The sequence below is a fragment of the Ctenopharyngodon idella genome, chromosome 14 (genome assembly GCF_019924925.1).
Source record: "Ctenopharyngodon idella isolate HZGC_01 chromosome 14, HZGC01, whole genome shotgun sequence".
Lineage (NCBI taxonomy): Eukaryota > Metazoa > Chordata > Actinopteri > Cypriniformes > Xenocyprididae > Ctenopharyngodon > Ctenopharyngodon idella.
In genome coordinates this window covers 17,558,938-17,573,542 of record NC_067233.1, presented here as the reverse complement: position 1 = coordinate 17,573,542, position 14,605 = coordinate 17,558,938, and the positions used below count along the sequence as shown (strand labels likewise).

General features: G+C 39.2%; 1 protein-coding gene and 1 pseudogene across 1 annotated transcript; both read left to right on the top strand.

Moving 5' to 3' along the window:
* The first annotated feature begins 49 nt into the window (after positions 1-49).
* On the top strand, positions 50-4,868 carry LOC127494748 (inactive all-trans-retinol 13,14-reductase-like; annotated as a pseudogene).
* Positions 4,869-8,794: 3,926 nt separating this feature from the next.
* On the top strand, positions 8,795-14,496 carry faf2 (Fas associated factor family member 2). Its single transcript, XM_051859585.1, has 11 exons — positions 8,795-8,946; positions 9,909-9,977; positions 10,091-10,225; positions 10,536-10,612; positions 10,721-10,859; positions 11,038-11,123; positions 11,215-11,306; positions 11,419-11,596; positions 11,675-11,846; positions 13,367-13,510; positions 13,780-14,496. Exons 1-11 carry the CDS (start codon positions 8,884-8,886, stop codon positions 13,960-13,962), a joined length of 1,338 nt encoding a protein of 445 aa, XP_051715545.1. The 5' UTR covers positions 8,795-8,883; the 3' UTR covers positions 13,963-14,496.
* Positions 14,497-14,605: the final 109 nt, after the last annotated feature.

Below are 14,605 nucleotides of genomic sequence, written 5' to 3'. Positions count from 1 at the left end.
AGGTTAAATAAATCCGAAGTAGGACTGGAATTGATTCTGAGGCGTTGGCAATCAAGAGTCGTCTTAAACTTGACCAGAGTTGCCAGTGACTCGCTTATTTGGTTCTCTTCAGCAAAAAGACTCGTTCTGGATTGTTTACTATTGAATTATATTGCAGTATCAATTTTAGTATTGTGAGGGAATCTTTGAATCACTCAAATGATTCGTTATGGGTCGTTCACCGAGTTTAAACAACATACATGCACTAATTTAAAATACAGTTTTATTCCTATGCTGCCTAGGATGCCGTATGTAAAGAAAATTTCTTTTTTAATTAAAACTGGTTTGTGATCTCTAAAGCTCACTTGATTTGTAGATCATTGCACATAGTGCTTTGGATGCCTGAATTGCCTTCACACACACACACACACACACACACACAAAATGGACTGCAAGGCAATTCCTTTGCTTTCAAATGCAGCCAGTGTAATTTGTGCAGATGTAATACCCCATGAGATCGACCAGTGAATTGTAATGTCTGTATTTACATATGCATATTTGCATGATGAAATGCAGTAACGCACAGTGTTGGGGAAAGTTACTTTTAAAAGTAGTGCTTTACAATATAGCGTTACTCCCTAAAACTAATTGCGTTACTTAGTTACTTTTTATGAAAAGTAATGCGTTACATTACTTTTGCGTTACTTTTTCTCGGCTGGGCTGTTTGTTTTTTTAATAACAACAAAAAAGTTCTATTTTTGGCAAATGTTAAGGCCCTTTCACACCAAAAGTGAAGTGAATAAGCCTCAGGCTGAAGGAACTGCAAATTCACGCCTGTACAGTAGAGGGCGCAGCTCAAACAAACATTTCAGATGTGTTGCCATTCTGGATTAAAGAAGAACAAGATACAGGAGAAGTTCAACATTCTTATTTCTAAATCTAAAGTAATTTTTGCTTATTAGTATGGTTAAATTAGATCATCGAAGGTCAGAAGCAAAGACATTGTATTAAATACATAAAGTATATTTGTGTAATTTAATATAGTCAATTATTACAGGATTGCATAAAATTCTGAGATTACATTTCACTGTTTTTATTCATTTTGAGGAATACTGATGTTTTCGTGCAAGTGAGATGAGTAAATGCATGTTCGCTTAGTCTAGAACTACAATAACCATCATGTTTACACAGCACACACAACGCCTCTGCACTTTATTTCTCTCAACATGGGGACAGGAGAGCCAATAAATGTGAAAAAGTTACTTGGATATTTTGTTGTAAATTGAAAAAGTAATGCATTACTTTACTGGTTACTTGAAAAGTAATCTGATTACATAACTCGAGTTACTTGTAATGCGTTACCCCGTAACACACAACATAAACATATCTGCCCACTTCGGAGTTGATTATCAGTTTGCGGAAGAGTCATTTTCCAAACAATTGAATGGTGCCAGATTATCACTTTACAAACAATCATGTCTTAAAATATATTTTAAACTAAATCAATGAATGTCTGATTTCTCACCTATACAACTTACAAAAATTGACCCAAGTACAGATGAAGATAAAGAGATTGCATTAGAGGAAGCTGATAAGGAAGTAAATATTTATCCAAATCAATACAAAAGGTCAAGCTGATTTATTTACTTGACCTGATTATAAAATATAATAAAAACTCTTGTGTTTCCTCATTGGTTCACATTTTATGCAAAACAGCAGTTAAATGTTCTGCAAAGTAATCAGTCTGCAAATCTGATTAAGTGTTTCCACCCACAATTTAGACTAACAGGGCCTTAACTCAGTCACCAGTAGTAAACTGCTGTCTACAGTCTCTAGAAAGAGCTGCTGCTTGAGCTTTTATTATGTTATAAAGGACAAATTCTCTAGCACTCTCTCCTGAAGCTGAAAACACCAGCTCCTCTTTTTTCCAGCAATGTTGTAGATTCTGCTTTTCTTAGAATGGTTTGTGGATTGGGCTCGTGGCACGTTCCGGTATTTGTTTGGCTGGAGAAGTGGACTGTGAACTATCCCTTGAACTATCAGGCCTCCTGGTCCACTTGTTGCAGACCAGAAGAAAAAGAACAGAGTGCTCTAGAAAGGTACATAAACTTTTGATGTATTACATGCTAGTGAAGCAAGCAAATGACAGGTGTCTGTTAACTAGTATTATTTCTTGATCAACAGAATTTGATTAATTTGAAGTGCCCCGAAACTTAGATGTCATCGTGATTGGCAGCAGTATTGGTGGTTTGACTGCAGCAGCAACTTTAGCCAAACTAGGAAAGAAAGTCCTGATGTTGGAGCAAAACAAGCAGGCAGGAGGCCTGTGTAGGACCTTCACTGAGAAAGGCTTTGAGTTTGACTGTGGTAAGAACCTCAACGATGTTCATGAAGTTACATAAGTGATCAAATGCTGAATATCTCGACTTCTCTCATTTATGTTGGACAACTTCATGAGAACAGCTTCCTGAAAAGTGCGTTGGATCTGATCACTGATGGCCAGGTGCATTTTGCTGAGCAGTGTTCCCATGTGGACACTGTTGTTATTGGTAAAGGAACTCAAAGTAAAAAATACACTATTTACAATGGCAAGAAGCAGATGGAGGCTCATCTGAAGAAGCAGTTTCCCAATGATGCTAAAGCAGTAGAGGAGTTCTTCAAAATCATGAAGGTATTTAGCCGATATCTTTTTGAAGTTTCTTATCATACATTACGGAGTATGGTTTTGGTGTAACAAGTTGTCTTTTCCTTATAGATTTGTTCCAAGAAGATCTATCTGCTGTGTATGCTGAAGATGATCCCACTCTGGTTTGCTTGCTTTATATTGTAGAGTGGAATTGCTGACTTGATCTCCCTAATTTTCAGATACTCCTGCACCAGTACAATAGACATGGTCAAGACTCTTACCAGCAACCTTGACCACCTCACTGTATTTTCTCAAATATTTTATGGTAAAAGAGAAATGTCTGTTGTGTTGCCAACTTATTCATTTAATGCATTTGAGATTTTAAATAGTTTTTTTTTTTTTCCTTCAAGGTGTCCCACCCAAAAACTCCAGCGGCATGATTGATGCCCTTTTCTTGCACCACTCAAAGCGAGGTGTGTAATAGTGCTAGTGAGATCCCGTACCACATCATTCAGGTTTTGGAGAAGCATGGAGGAAAGGTCCTGGTCAATGCTCCTGTGTCCAGCATTCTAGTTAATGGAAAATGAAATGCATATGGTGAGTTATGAGCTAGGGCCATGTTATAATGCCTTGTCTTAGTAATATGACAGTAAGTTTATTTGTACTGAAAATGGCCTCACAAATCTGGTGGCATCATTACATGTTTGTCTTTAGTACCTTTCAGATGCATGAAATGAAATGAAAAAGGGCAGTCTCTTTGTTTAGGAGTGGTTTTGAAGACAGGAGGTAAAGATATTGAAATTCGGGCTCCTGTGGTCATTTCAAATATTGGCATGTTCAGCACCTTCAAGAAGCTTTTGACTCCAGAGATCTAGGCAAATCCGAGTAAGTGACTGAATGTCTTCAAAACAAGCAGTCTAATGTATTTTCCTCATGAAACGCTTGATTACTGGCCAGATCTTTTCCCCCTGGGTTAATGTGTGCGTCTCCTGCTTCTCACAGAGATCCAGGATTATTTTCGTACTCTAATACTTTTCCAGGTGTTTGCAGGCTTTAATGCCACTAAGGAAGAACTGGGCATCTCCTCAACTAACATGCGACTCTACAAGAGCAACAATATGGATGAAGTGTAGGTGTTCAAGTCCGATCACTTTGTTCGGTATGTTAAAAACACATCTTGATACTCTAACTTTATTTATTTATTTTTTATTTAGGCATGGAAGAGTACTTTGACTTAGACAAGGAGGATGCACCTGACAGCATCCCCATGATGTACATTACCTTCCCCTCTGCAAAGGATCCCACCTCATTTCCCAGGTTAACTTCATTTGCATTTTGTACTCCCAGAACCATCAAAGTAAATTAACCTACTAAAGTGACCTTTGTGGGTCTTTTTGTGTTTGTTTTTGTTTTTTAGGGCAGTCACGTATGGTGATCCATACTATGGTCAATCCAAAGTGGTTTGGATAGTGGAACAATGTCAATGAGACTGAAAGAGGTGAAGAATATGGTAGATACAAGATGAGATTTGCTAATCATCTCTTTGACTGGGCTTGTGTCCATTTCCCCAAACTGAAAGAGAAGGTAAATTTGTACTGTATCATATGAGTGCTGCTTGATTAACTAATAAAGTGACAAATGTAACTTAAATCTCTTTCCTGCCTTTTTTAGTTGGTGATGTTGCATGCAGTCAGTCCCATCAACATGCATGGGCTGGGGGCCACATACGGGTCCATGCTGTCTGCAGAACACTGTCTGGAGAGATACCAACCTCTGAACATTGCCAAGATCAGGTGCAACATGCCGTCAAGAACCTATACCTGTCAGGTAATCTTCCGTATAAATTAAGAGGTTAAGAGGTAACTTAACCTCTTTAGGCAGCTATTTTGTCCCATTACAGGCATGTCGTACAGGGGAAGTGATGACCCACTTAAGTGTGTGTATATGACTGGCTGAGTTGTGTTGGTCTTGAATTAAAATTTTCCAATATGAAAATGTCATTTTCACTTCAGGACAAGATGTTTTCTCTGGTGGTTACTCTGGTGCTCTGCATGGTGGTCTTCTCTGTGCTTCAAGTGTTGTGGATCTCTGTCTGTATGTTGACCTTCTATTCCAACAAAAGAAACTTAAGAGGAAGGCGGTCAAGAAACTAGAGTGAGACTATTTCCTGTGTCTAGACAGGAAAAGATATGGTCTAATGACTGGTCATATGGTTCTCTTGCTGTATTTTGTTTTGCTGAATAAAGCGGTGTCTACTGCACAATGTGTTCCTGGTAATATATGGTATTAAAGGATTAGTTCACTTTAAAAAAGGAAAATTTACCCCATGATTTACTCACCCTCAAGCCATCCTAGGTGAATATTACTTTCTTCTTTCTGATGAACACAATTGGAGTTCTATTAATAAATATCCTGACGCTTCCCAGCTTCATGATGGCAGTGAATAGGGGCTAAGAGTTTAAAGCTTAAAGTGCATCCATCCATAATAAATGTACTCCACACGGCTCCAGGGAGGGTTAATAAAGGCCTTCCGAAGTGATGCATTTAGTGAAATATCTAGCTTCCACCAGACCGCCTTCTGTATTCAACGTATGAAGAAAGTGTAACGCCTCTCGCAGTTCAAAAACGCTTATGCTACGAACTACGCCTTCTGTATTCAACTTACAAAAAAAAAATGTAACTGACGCGAAGGCCTTTATTAACCCCCTTTATTAAACTTTTTTCTCCCCCATGGATCTCAGTACATTTTTCCCTTTATTCTTGTTTATATTGTCATTATAATACAGTGGAGACCATGGAGAAGGTTAGTAGCCTCCTCCGCAGGTGGCTGGGACTGCCATGCTGCTTGAGCAGCGCAGCACTCAATGGAAAGGGAAACGAGCTCTAGCTCCCATTTTGCAGCCTTGGCAAGGATTTCAAGGTCTCTTGCATCACTACTCTATCGGTACTCTAAGGACTTGAGAGTGGCATCAGCAGGCATCATGGTGCGGACAGGCAGGAAGTGGAGAGCACAGAAAGGCCTGGAGATTGCTAAGTCCCGGCTGAGACACAGGGCTTTGGTGGGTACGGATAGCTAGCTATGGGCCGAGCAGGGTTAGGAGCCAACCCACAACCCCGCTATGACAAGGCCCATGGAATGGACTGCTGCCAGCTAGTCCTGGAGGAGGTGCGGGCTGGTGCTAAAGAGGAAAGGACCTGCAGGATGGTGGGTATGTGGCACCAGGGACGAGGTGGAAAGCCGTGCTGGAGAAAATGATCTCCTGGACTGAGATCTAGCAGGCAGATCCCCTGTGGATCATGTTCTTAGAGTGGTCTATAATGTCCTTCCTAGCCAAGCAAATCTCCACATTAGGGGTAGGAACAACTCACCAGCATGTCCTCTGTGCCCTGGGAGGGGTTCCCTAAAGCACATCTTAAACAGCTGCCCAACAGCCTTGGGGGAGGGCCGCTACCGCTGGCAGCACGATCAGGTGCTAAAGTCCATTGCAGAGTCCATCTCCAAAGCCATGGCCAACAACAAGCACAGCTGCCATCGGAGGAACATCACCTTTATCAGGGCCAGGGAGCAGCCACATTCACAGCCCACACTCAAAAAATCAAAGATTTTTTTGATGCTGTTCACTTTAAACAACTTATTTAACACCATTTTATCAGGTTTCTGGTTCAAATGTGATTGCTAGAAGGTAAATTGATTTGAAATGGTTACTCTTTGACAACTTGATGTTTTCATTTTGAAATAACATGTTTAAATCAAATAACCCAATCAAACAGGACTTTCGCTTCCCATCATGCTTTGCAAAGGGGCTGAATTTAGAGAGTAAATGGTAAAATAGTGTTATTTTATGCATTTTTAGCAAGATGAGAAAATGGAGAGATTTGTTAATATTCAATGTTCTATTATGTTGGTATTTAAAAGTTTCTGTTATGGGTTTTGGGGGTTACCATTGTGGTAAAGTGTGGAGCTAGTGCTTGGGTTTAGGACCTGCTTAGCATGAATTCAAATTGCTTTAATAATAAAGCAACCAGTATTGTAGTGCTGTGGATGAAACCAGTATCACTTCTGGACTGCCAGCACCAGACATCACATGTTTAAAGAAAAGTTATAATTAGTTTGTTACAACAGGACTAAACGGGAAGCATTCATTGTAGGATTATTTGAATGTCAATTTAAATGAAAACCATTTATTTAAGTTAAACTAAAACTATTCATTCGAGTTAAATGAACACCATTGATTCTAGTTAGTTGTACATGGATGATTCCATTTGGTTTTATTTGTTTCAATCACATGGAACCACTGTCCATGATTTAATCATGTTCAGCCAAAGAGCAATTTTTTTGAGTGCAAACCGGCAGCCGGGCTGTTCACCTCAGATTCAGACTGGGAGCTTCAAGATGATCTGGGGAGGAATCTCAAGTTCCCAGTCCACATTGTGGCAACTGTGTTGAGGCCAGATGTGATGCTAACATCAGCCAGTTCAAATCAGGCATTAACACCCACCAACCTGCCAAATGCAGGTGGATTTCAGCAGTGTCGTGTAATGTAGTCACTCCTACTAGCCATATTGGCGGGTTGAATTTTCTATATAATATATACATTTTTCAACTGTAGTCTTTTAAAAAAAGGCATCTGAAATTATAAACTAAATGCAATGTAGTGTTGTGAAAAATATTGATTTTTCACAGATTTTGTGCTTGCACCTAAAGTGTGCTCACATAAAGCTGTCTCACAGTACTAAATTCAGTACTGTTTCACTGCTTATTGCACATAAACAGTCAAATACACACAAAAAAATAATGCCAAAAAAAGGACTGCATCTAAGAGGCAAATGAATGGAAGCGGTCTAAGTATCACAAGCTGGTGGAAGACTGCAGAAGTTGAGTGTGAGCCCATCAAAGTTGGGTGTACAGTACCCTCCATAAGTATTGGAACAGTAAAGACAAAATTGCTCTGTTACCTGTGGTGTCAAGACATATATAAATATGATTAAAATATTAATATGAGGCAGAAGTACAGAATGTCACGTTTTATTATTGGCTGTTTCAACACAAAATGTTTTACCAACTAAGAATCACAGCACTTTTAGAGTTTCATCCCTCTGCCTAATGTGAGCATAAGCATTGGGACGGTTTAACTTAAAGCAAATGTAAAAGTGTAAAAGCTAAAATCACAGGAGCGAGTAGTCTGTGACAAATAGACATCACCAGACTCTTGGTTTCACACTTTGAAATGCTTTTCCAGGCCTTTAATGCAGCCATTTTTAAAGATTGCTTGTTACGGGGAGTTTCTGTCTTTAGTCTCCTCTTCAGCTGGTGAAATGCTTGTTCAATAGGATTTAAATCTGGGGACTGACTTGGAATGTCCAGTTTGGAATGTCCTGAAAAAGATAGATACCACTGGCAAGCTTCAGCAACCGACAACGACAAGGGATTTACAATTAAATATTAGCTTTTACACATTTACATTTACTTTAAGTTAAACCGTCCCAATACTTATGCTCACATTAGGCAGAAGGATGAAGCTCTAAAAGTGCTGTACTTCTTAAACATTTTGTGTTGAAACAGCTAAAATGTGACATTATGTACTTCTGCCTCATATTAATCTTTTAATCATATTTATAGATGTCTTGACACCACAGCTAACAGAGCAATTTTGTCTTTACTGTTCCAATACTTATGGAGGGCACTGTAGATGCTTCGCTGGTCTGTTACTGTGTAAGGTCTACATGCTGCTTGGCATTACAGGGGTTGAAAAGAGGAAAGCCATCAAGTCTGCCATGGAGGCTGCAGAAAGGGCCTTAGCTTTCTGTAGCTTAAGAGGAGCAATCCGTGGGCCAGTGCTGTTGGGACACAAGCCAGGGTCTGATCAACCCTGACTGGGTCACCTCCTGGGTAAGGGTATATGATGTTGAAAGACTGGAAACACCTGATGACTTCAGGAAAATCAACAAGATGTGTCCCAGCGCATCCTGGGATGTATCTTTGACTCAGTAGTTCGATCTATCTATCTGTCTGTCTCTGTCTGTCTGTCTGTCTATCTAATCTGCACTTAATTCGTGTTTTTAATTGTTCAAATAAAAATGGCAAGAACACGTTTTATTGTATATTATAAATGAACTTTTTTCTTGGTGAAAACAAAATGTAGGTAAAACATGCGCCACACGACTCCTGCGCAGCAGGTGGCGCAAAAAGAAAGAATTGTTGGTGCAACGTTTAACGTATTCGTCGTGTCAGCACGCTTTATACGTCATCACGTTTTGTTAGGGCTCGGCGAGGTAAGATGGCGGCGCCAGAAGAACAGGAATTATCTCAGGCTCAAACTGAAAAACTCCTCCAGTTTCAGGTACCAATTACTTTGTTTTGTTAACACATACCGATTCGATCTTTTATACACTCGATTATCAGAAAAATAGTGTTCGCGGTATCTAGCTCAGCTGCTTTTGGTATAAATGACAAGTCAGCGAGCTAACTCACGTTAAGATCGTTAGTTTTTACTCAGCCGAGACCAGCTTCAGTTCATCTAGTAAATACAGAATTGATCTGAATAATATCCTCTTGATTTGTGTCTATATAAAGACTTTCTCGTGTATACAAGTGTCTTTTGTTTTAGTTGAAATGGCAGCTGTCAGTTAAGCAGCGAGTCATTTGTCTCAACCTAGAGAGCTGCCTACATAAACAGCAGGTTTGACCAGAGGAAAGTGGGATTATGATGCCCAAAATGTTGTTTGTAGTTTGGTAGCACTGTTTAATTTGTTTTTGTTTTTTTTAAATGGGGAGAACAGTTAGTCGTACAGAACGGTGCGTCAAAATATAAAAAAATTCTATCTAGACAGCTCACTAGGTTTTGAGACGCAGTCCTAATCTGCTCCCAGTTTGGCAATACTTCAACTTCTAACTTGCTGAATTTGGGGAAGGTGTGTGTGTGTGTGTGTGTGTGTGTGTGTGTGTGTGTGTGTGTGTGTTTTAATCTGGATGCAAGTAACCGTCATGAGAGAAGTTTCCGTTACTTGTTCCACATTTACTACCGAGTCAGAGAGAGTAATATAAAAGAAATATGCCCTTAAATAGTGACTGATCTTGAAAACACTCTCTAATCTACACTAATCTATAATTTTATATTTTTATTTATTTATTTATTTATTTATTTTAAATATCACCACCCAAATGTTTCATTCATTAACAACATTTTTGGCACACATTTTATACACATGCCAGGCAACTGGATATTTATTGTCTAACTTACTGTGAAAATCAAGTCCAGCTCCTTTTTTAACCTAGAGACTTTTATTTGCAAAAAATATTCAGGACCTGACAGGCTTGGAGTCAATGGACCAATGTCGGCGCACATTAGAACAACACAATTGGAACATTGAGGTGAGAGCTGGTAAACAAGATGAATTGATCCTTTCTTTTTAGTTTTGTTCATCCTTTTGTATTAGGAACCATATAATTATTATGGGATTAATGGGAATCTCTCCTTGTTGCAGGCCGCAGTACAAGACAGACTAAATGAGCAAGAAGGAGTTCCGAGTGTCTTCAACCCGCCACCCGCCAGACCGTTACAAGTCAACACAACAGACCACAGAGTGTATAGCTATATTGTCTCAAGGCCACAGCCTAGAGTAAGAGGGTCTTTTTCGTTTTTTGTTCTGTCTTTTATTTCCTTTCTTCACAGTGCTCATATTTTGTACCAATGTTTTCAAAAATTATACATGCCTAAAACATTTTTATGCAGCTGTGGTAAATATAAAAATGTCAAGTAGTAATATGCAAGTTTTGGCTTGGTATGACATAGAGTTCAGTGTAATAATGTAGTAGCACAGCAGTGTTTTGACAAGACAAAATTTTGCAACATGGTCCACTACAAGTATTAAATCAACTCCTTATATAAACATTTCCTCCTTTTTTTTTTTTTTTTTTTTTTTTTTACAGGGCTTATTAGGTTGGAGTTACTACTTGATAATGCTTCCCTTCAGGTTTACGTATTATACTATTCTGGACATATTCAGGTATTAAGGCAATTTAATCTTTGAAATGGTTATATAGACCTGTATTATATCACAATAACGTAGTAACTAGTCTTTACTGATGTTTCTTCCTCTCCTAAATTTTCTCAGGTTTGCCCTGAGATTCATTCGGCCAGATCCGAGGGGCCGTGTCACAGATCCTGTTGGAGATGTCATGTCCTTTATTCATAGTTTTGAGGAGAAATATGGTCGATCACATCCTGTATTCTACCAGGGAACATATAGTCAGGTATGTTAACACAGAAAGTCTCAAAACTAAAGAAATAAAATGAACTGCTGTATTTACCTTAAAATTCTTACATTGTTTAGGACTGAATAAAAGATAAAGAGCATTTAACTTTACAAATATTCACCCATTTATCAGACAGACTGAAACAACTTGTATCTAATTAAAATCTTTCCTCTAGGCTCTGAATGATGCCAAGCGAGAACTTCGCTACTTGTTAGTTTATCTTCATGGAGATGATCACCAGGACACAGATGAGTTCTGCCGGTAGGTTTTAAAGTTGTGATGTTCTCCTCCATTCTCATGTTTACATCTGGTGAGCTTCTGGTCTCATAACTAGAGCTCCTGTCTCTCTCAGAGCCACATTATGTTCAGAAGAGGTACTGACCTTCGTTAACACAAGGATGCTGTTTTGGGCGTGTTCCACCAGCAAGCCAGAGGGTTACCGAGGTAACCAACTTCACTACCAAGTCTTTGATTAATCTCTTTCTGAATATCGTTATGGCGTCATCAGTATCTCACGAGATGTGGTTTGAGCTCATTATCTTTGTTGTGTGTTCAGTGTCTCAGGCCCTGCGTGAGAACACCTATCCTTTCCTGGCTATGATCATGCTGAAAGACCGCAAAATGACAGTTGTTGGGAGACTGGAGGGGCTGATCCAGCCTGAGGATCTTATCAACCAGCTGACTTTCATCATGGAGGCAAACCAGACATATCTGATGTCAGAACGACTAGAGAGGTAAGGTTACATAGTTGGCTTTCTGAAGAGTTGGAAGTCTTGCACCTCTATATATAATTTTCTGTTTTGTAACTACAGGGAGGAGAGGAATCAGACACAGGTACTGAGGCAGCAGCAGGATGAAGCTTACCTGGCATCCCTCCGTGCAGACCAGGAAAAAGACAGAAAGAAAAGAGAAGAACAAGAGCAGAAACGTCAAGAGGAGGAGAAGGCCCGCCAGAGCATCCTTGCAGAGGAAAGGAGACGAAGAGTAAGTGATTTGCTATTATATAAAGAAAAATAAATGATTCTAGAAATACATTAGCTGTCAATTGTTTAAATGATAAATTATAGGATATACCAAATAATTCAATCTTTTTTAGGGTGCTTTCACACTTTTGGTGCACACCCAAGTTCGATTGATGTCAAAGTTCTGTTTGTTTGGATGTTGTGAAACAAATTAAGATATTTTTGATGAAATCCAAGGGTATCTGATCCACACATAGGCAGCAACGTCATTGCACCTTTTGAGGTCCAGAAAAGTAGTAAAGACATTGTTAAAACCATCAATGTGACTACAGTGGTTCAACCTTAATATTATGAAGCGACAAGAATACATTTTGTGCGCAAAAATAACGACTTTATTCAACAAATTCATCTATCCCCTGTCATACTGCTGCGCTATTGAGCCAGCCAATACTGAGCCTGCATTCGGACGTAAACTCGGAAGCGCTGCAATTAAAATAGCATAGCAGTATGACGGGACTATAATAAAGTCATTATTTTTGTTTTTTATTTGCGCACAAAGTATTCTCATCGCTTCATAACATTAAGGTTGAACCACTGTAGTCACGCTGACTATTTTAACAATGTTTTTACTACTTTTCTGGACCTTGAACGTTGGTAATTTCGTTGCTTTCAATGGAGGTTAAAAAAACCTCTCAGATTTCATCAAAATATTTTCATTTGTGTTTTGAAGATGAACAAAGGTCTAACGGGTGTGGAACGACATGAGGGTGAGCAATTAATGACAGAAATTTAATTTTTGGGTGAACTAACCAAAACTAACTTTAAATATTCAAGAACAGGTTACGTAAAATACAATGAATATGCAATATAGTACGTATATTTAGTGAAATGCTCCACTCTAGAGTTAACTTGTTTGTCAGCTAGAAAAACTTTTGGGCATTGAATGGGTTTTCTGAGGTAAATGTAACATCTTTCTGGGGTTGATACACTGATTGACCGATTACATGTAGAAAGATCAAGATGATCAGTTCACTGTGCTCTGTGCTGCCGCTTCGCTTGAACTGAGCGCTACAGCGACCTGTCACGCCACATTAAAAAGCACCAAAAAGTACTTTTATTGTTTTATTTGTTGTTTTGATTTTGTAAAAAAACAAAAATAGAATTTGAAAACTGAGACTTTGTTTCATATCAGAAATAACAAAGCATAAAGCTTATTCCGATTTATTGGATGGGAGGTGAGCTACAAAGTTTTGTTCATTCATCGGCTGAAAACAGCATAGACTAAAAGATCGATATCTGCTCTTCAAAATAACAACTGATAAAAATCAAAACTTTTTTTTTTTTTTTTTACCCAGCCCTAGTCCATGGATAAAGTATGTTGCAATTTCAAACACATGTGAACCATTACGTATATTGCCCTTTCTTTGCACATCATGAGTAGCTGTTCTTGATGACTGTTTGTTTAGTTAGTTGACAAATTTCCATCATCTGTAGCTATGACTAATCACACTTAATGACTTCCTAATGATTGTCTAATGACAGACACTGGAAGAAGAGAAGGAGCGCAAGTCTGAGTGTCTTCCCCCTGAGCCACCCTTGGATGACCCTGACAGTGTCAAAATAGTGTTCAAATTGCCTAACGACACTCGTGTGGAGCGGAGATTCCTCTTCAGCCAGTCTTTGACGGTAAACACCCTTCATCTGCCTTTTTGCATCGCTTATACAGTGTTGACAACCATAACAGTATGATATCAGCGTCTACAGCATCTGTGGTTAAAGATAAGAGAACAGACTCATGAGACACTCTTTGTTTTGCTTTTTGACGTTGATGTTTTTGGGGAAGCTCAGTATTTTTTTATATTACAATAAAACTACTTATTATTTTAAAAACTGTAATTTTGGACTAAAAAACCAGTGGCTAAAACTCCCCCCCCCCCCCCCCCCCCCCTTTTTAGGTAATCCACGACTTCCTGTTTTCTTTGAAAGAGACCCCTGAGAAATTCCAAATAGTAACGAATTTCCCACGCCGGGTCCTGCCTTGCCTGCCGACGGAAGAGCAGCCCAATCCCCCCACTCTGAAGGAGGCCGGTCTGAGCCGGTCAGAAGTCCTCTTTGTGCAGGACCTCACAGACGATTGACATTTAGCTAACCCCCTGCTCTCGACTCAAGTCCCGCCTCCCCTCCAGTTTGTTCTGTTCGATGGCCTGGACGAGGGATCACTGAAATAAACCTTTTACTGAATTTAAAAAAAAAAAATAACCCATCCTTCCCTGCAGTGAAGTTTTGTTCTGTAAAATGAGTGCAAGGTGAACGGCCCTGTAAATATTATGACCTAGATATTTAAGGACAAGCCTGGAAGCCACAACAGAGTTATCTTTCTTTTCTTTTTTTAATGCAAATCAAAGTCGACCATATAATGTATCTCATCTAACGACCAAAAGAGAGGTTGTCAGCAAAGGAACCGATGGGCTGCTTGCAGTTCACGTGAGTTCAGATAAGAAAAAAGGCCACAGCCTTTCCATGTGGCTTTGTCTGTATAGAGTATAGTGCAAGTCTGCCCATAGTGTGCCTGTGGTTATTCATAGATGCCTATGTTGCCTGTCGTCCATCTGATGGGTCTGGTCATGTAAAGATGTCATTTTCCAATTCTAAATTAAACATTTTAAAATGTTGTTGTGGTTTGACTAACAATGTTCTGGTTCAAGCTTGTTCAACATTTGCATTGCAGCCTGCTGCACAAACCTGAAGCCATGACAATTTTAATATTTTTGTAGGTTTGTG

Excerpts from the sequence above, each read along its gene's own strand:
- faf2 (XM_051859585.1), top strand. The coding sequence starts at position 8,884 with ATGGCGGCGCCAGAAGAACAGGAATTATCTCAGGCTCAAACTGAAAAA. Across the intron at positions 9,978-10,090 it reads AACACAATTGGAACATTGAG|GCCGCAGTACAAGACAGACT; the intron begins GTGAGAGCTGGT and ends TCCTTGTTGCAG. Across the intron at positions 11,124-11,214 it reads GACACAGATGAGTTCTGCCG|AGCCACATTATGTTCAGAAG; the intron begins GTAGGTTTTAAA and ends TGTCTCTCTCAG.